We start from the raw sequence: 4,744 nt of genomic DNA, 5'->3' as shown, positions 1-4,744 counted from the left end.
CAGGGCTATTGAAGTGTAACGGTGGAGAAGCAAATGCTATTACCAGGGCTATTACTGTTCATTAAGGGTAGTTACTGTTCATTAGGTAGATTGAATAGTGCATAGCCTAGAGGAAGACTTCAACGCTGGAGTTGCTCTAAAGGTGAATTATTGACTGGAACTGATAAGGAGAAGGGAGTGGGGTTGGCAGAAGGGACGGTTGAAGTGGAAAGTGGAGTGTCAGGAGGGATTGATAGAGTAGAAATGAGGTTGGCAGAAGGAGGGGTAGGAGTAGGATGTGGGGTAGCATTAGGGATGGAAAAAGTAGGTGTAGGTGATGTCGTGGGAATGGGACGGAAAGTGGGCATGTGGGGGTCAATATTAATTATGGTGTTAGGCGAGTAGATGGAAGAAGAAATCTAAGTATAGTTGGTTTCTGTATAGGGAAAAGTAATTTCATCAAAGACAACATGACGTGACAAGAAGACGTTATCTGTAGACAAGTTTAGACACCTGTAACCTTGTTGATTTAATGAGAGGCCTAACAAGACACAACGTGTAGAACGAAACTGTAATTTATTGGAGTTGTATGGCTTAAGATATGGAAAACACGCACAACCAAATACTTTGAGAATATTACACTGAAGAGTTTTGAGAAAGAGTTTTTGAAATGGTGACTCATCATTCAAGACCTTAGTGGGTAAATGATTAATTAAATAATTTGCAGTATGAAAAGCATCATCCGAAAAGGAAGTGGGTGGGGATGCGTGAGCAAGAAGAGTAAGATCGGTTTCAACAATACGACGATGTTTAGGTTCTGGAACATCAATTTGTTTGGAATGATGAGGATATGTGAAACGATGATATATATCATGATGAATCAAAAAGGTTTTGAAATTGTTATTAATATATTATCCACCACCATCTGTTTGAAAGGATTTGATTATGGTGCTAAACATATTTTCAATTAATTTTTTAAAATTGACAAAGGTAGACAAAAAGTCTGATTTTAGTTTTAATGGATACAACCATGAGTATCTAGAAAAGTCATCAATAAACACTACATAATACTTAAATCCATTGATTAAAACAAAAGAAGAAGTCCATACATCCAAATGAAATAATTGTAAAGGAAAAGTTGACCTAGAACTAGACAAATTGAAGGATAACTTATGACTTTTGTCGAGTGGACATGAGTGACAAAAGTCACTAGTTACAACACCATTGACAGGTAATTTATTCTTGGAAATTAAAGAATTCAAAACATGAGATGATAGATGACCTAATCTAGAGTGCCAAACATGATTGTACACCCTAGCACCTATGAATGCAAAGAGTCCTTTATTGCATGATGAAACATTGGAAAAAGGGTAGAAACCATCTCTACTCGGGCCTTGGAAAAGCGTCTTCCTCGTGTGAAGGCAATTGTTAAGGCAATTGTTGAAACTTGAAAATAATAATTTTAACTTCGCAGGTGAGGAGGCGCGCATGGATTTTTGATAAAGTACTAATAAAAATTTCAATTTAGACCGTAATAAGCTAACATAGTACTAAAGTTTCCCAAGATGGGATGGATAATAGCCCATAACTTTATAGAAAGGTGATTTCTTAGTAGACTAGTAGCATAAGAGTGATTCACCATTGCAACAACTAATTCTCGTGTTAGATTCTCTCACCTTTATATCGTAATTAAAATTAATAAGTAATAACTTATAGCGTAGACGATAAATTTCCAATTACATAGGATTATTGCATTTTATTTGGTACATAGGATAGGATTATTGTCTTTATGACAATATCTCCTAGGCTAAACATTGCTTTTACCCTTATTTTTTTTTTAGGCAAAAGGCCTTTGATTATAACAATCCAAATTGTCTCCTGGGCTCACTTGCAATATCTCACAGTACCTTCTGTAGAACCCGATCCGACTAGCAACCCTAGCATCCTGACCTTTGCCGCATTCAAGCCCTCCATTGATGATGTTGGTGATCACTCCATACCCAGGAACCCGACCCGCTGATGTGTCTGCACTAGATGGGCTCCACCTACCAGTGATTACATCATGGCTAGATGGCTTGTTTCCCTGTGGAGTCATCCAAAACCATATAGCTGTCCTGAATGATACAACCGGGTCTGTGGCCACTAGATCGGGGTTGTTTATCAGATCCTTTCCGATTGCTTGCCCCGCTTGACCATAGTTGTAGTTGCTAGAAAAGTCAACAAGTCAAAAAGCACGTCAATCTCCCATCAACTAGTCAACAGACCAGAGCCAAGAAATAAATCTAGTAACTGGCACGTGGTGTTATATTGATCTTTGTTATCCAATTTTCTCCGGATATTTTTTTGTGAGAATATTGAGAATTGATGAATTGTGTCCGTTCATTATATATGATGCGATCAATTTTCGTAAGGTATTGCTTGTTTTCAATTTTAAATAAAAAAATTTTAAATTATTTTTGATCGCACGATATATGATAAATATACACAATGCATGGATCGTTAGGATCCTCACAAAAAGGATTAGAGATTAACACAAGTGCCTTGAAAGATGACTTTTTACGCCCACTTTTCTTCTTTCCACACTTATTTATTTGACATTGTAGTATTGTGTTTTTACTATTTTCTCATTTAATTTATTTAATTTAAAATTTGAAAACAGAAAAATTGGCGTGCAAACATCAATTTGCGACACTAAAACATAAATTTATTGTCCTCTTCTAGTGGATAGGGTGTTAGATTTCCACCAATATAATCAGAGTTCGAAAACCTTTCCTTCCCAAAATTCTTATAATAATTTTGAACCCTCTCCCTCTCTTAATCATAATATATAGTTTTTTTAAATAAATAGAAATAAAAAACGTATATTAGAAACACCACATAGTGATTTTACCATCAAACCCTTTAAGAGAAATGATCCTCATTTTTTAACAAAATGGGGTTTAGTTGTGGGACTTACATCACATCGAATTTCAACGATCGAACCGTCTATTTTGTAAATCTTGATTCATAGATCATGCTTGGAAAAATTCAATTCAATCTGAAACTATTTGCCTATTTAATTATCACAATAAAATTTCACTAGTTTTCTTGGAATATAGTGTTCGTTAATTTCTTTGAACTCAATTAGATGCATCAAATATTTTCAATTTAACTAATATTTTGCAAAGATAATCTATGAGATGTAATTTAAAAAATAAATAATTCAAATCATTAAAATTCAAGGTGTGAGCTACTTCCTTAAAAGCTCCCTTTTACTATTACACCCAAATGCTTTTCTTGACCCACTACCAAGTTGGCGCCTTTTTTGTTTTGTTTTTTTTTTTTTTTTTTCTGTGGGACAAGTGAGTTGGCGAATGCCTTGATGATAAAAGTTAAGAGAGACTTACTGGGTGAGTTGGATGGGTCCTCTGCCATAATATTTCTTGCCGGCAGCACATGGATATTGGTTGGACGGTGTACAATACACATCCTGGTTTTGCTCATTGACAAAGCAATATCCCCATGCATAAGGACCATCTGGTGCACTTGCCCATCCTCCTACATAATTAACATTGATGATTAAGCACAAAAATAATGTATAGTAAAGTTCTATAATATGAGCGCTGTTTGTTTATAACCATCCAAATGATGGGTTCAATTTTTTTTTAACAAATAGCCCGAATTCTTTTAAATTATGAAAGAAAAAGTTTGAACTTGAGTATATATAAGGAAGTACATTGATTTAGCCAACTTGAGATAACCATTACTAAACTAGTTTTATGATTTTATGACAATTTAAACACAGAAAACTAAACAAACAAAACAAACAAACATAACCGTTAGTTTAGTACTGACCAGTAGTCTCATGAGAGGTTTGAGCCAAAAAAGCAACCAGCTCCTTTTTGCGAGTAGCAACATCCCCAGTTGTGCCAAACCCATTAAAGGACCGGGCAGCAGCAATGAAAGCGTCATACTTGTAAAAACCATTACTAGGGCATCTCCCATCGTTTCGATACTTAAGCATTTGGTCGAAAACAGACGAGCTAATGAGGCTGCTGACGTCACCACCACCACCACTTGGGGTTGGGGTTGGAGTAGGTTTAGGGGTTGAGCTACACTGACTCTGGCAACCGGCTGCACAGTAGTCAGATGTGGTGCCACACCACCCAAACTGGCTACAACACAGCCCATTTGGGCACACGGCACCACCAGCTTGACGCCCACATTGCTCTGCTGAGATCCCTAGCAGCAAACTTAGGGACAAAATGATAAGGGTTTGCAATTTCATTTTTTATTTTCAAGTGTTTGATAGTTTTTTTTTATCTATGAATTGGGTTTTGGAGGTGTGAGTAAATATATAGTGTTTGTGGAGCAGTCTCGTTTGACTAATCGCTCCATTGGGTTGTTGGGTACAAGTTTCTTCTTGATTGATCAAGTGCCCTATTTTAAATGCCGTCCTGTTGTGGAACTAGCCGAAAAAGTTATATTTATTTAGTGACGTTGAATTTTGGGAGGATATGCTAGCGCAGACCTAAAGATAATTGATTACTGATCGACTACTTCATCTCTTGTCCACTTCCCCCTAAAACACGTCAATAGATAAAAGATTATCGAATTCAAGGAAAAGGGTAAGTAATTGGACAGACCTAAAATTGCAGCTCGGGTACTTTAGGAAGGTGTAGTCAAACTCGAATTTTAGAGGATTTTAAAAGATTTTAAAATCCTAGTGTAGTCAATTACAAGATTTTAAAGGGTTTTAGAATCCATTCAAATCTAGGTGTAATCA

The 4,744-nt window shown here is 36.2% G+C and overlaps 1 protein-coding gene across 1 annotated transcript; it reads right to left on the bottom strand.

Moving 5' to 3' along the window:
* Positions 1-1,697: 1,697 nt before the first annotated feature.
* On the bottom strand, positions 1,698-4,296 carry LOC137735016 (endochitinase-like). Its single transcript, XM_068474373.1, has 3 exons — positions 3,814-4,296; positions 3,366-3,516; positions 1,698-2,186 (listed from the first exon to the last, which is right to left on the bottom strand). Exons 1-3 carry the CDS (start codon positions 4,244-4,246, stop codon positions 1,817-1,819), a joined length of 954 nt encoding a protein of 317 aa, XP_068330474.1. The 5' UTR covers positions 4,247-4,296; the 3' UTR covers positions 1,698-1,816.
* Positions 4,297-4,744: the final 448 nt, after the last annotated feature.

Source organism: Pyrus communis, chromosome 1 (genome assembly GCF_963583255.1).
Source record: "Pyrus communis chromosome 1, drPyrComm1.1, whole genome shotgun sequence".
NCBI lineage: Eukaryota > Viridiplantae > Streptophyta > Magnoliopsida > Rosales > Rosaceae > Pyrus > Pyrus communis.
This window is presented reverse-complemented; position numbering and strand designations above follow the sequence as displayed.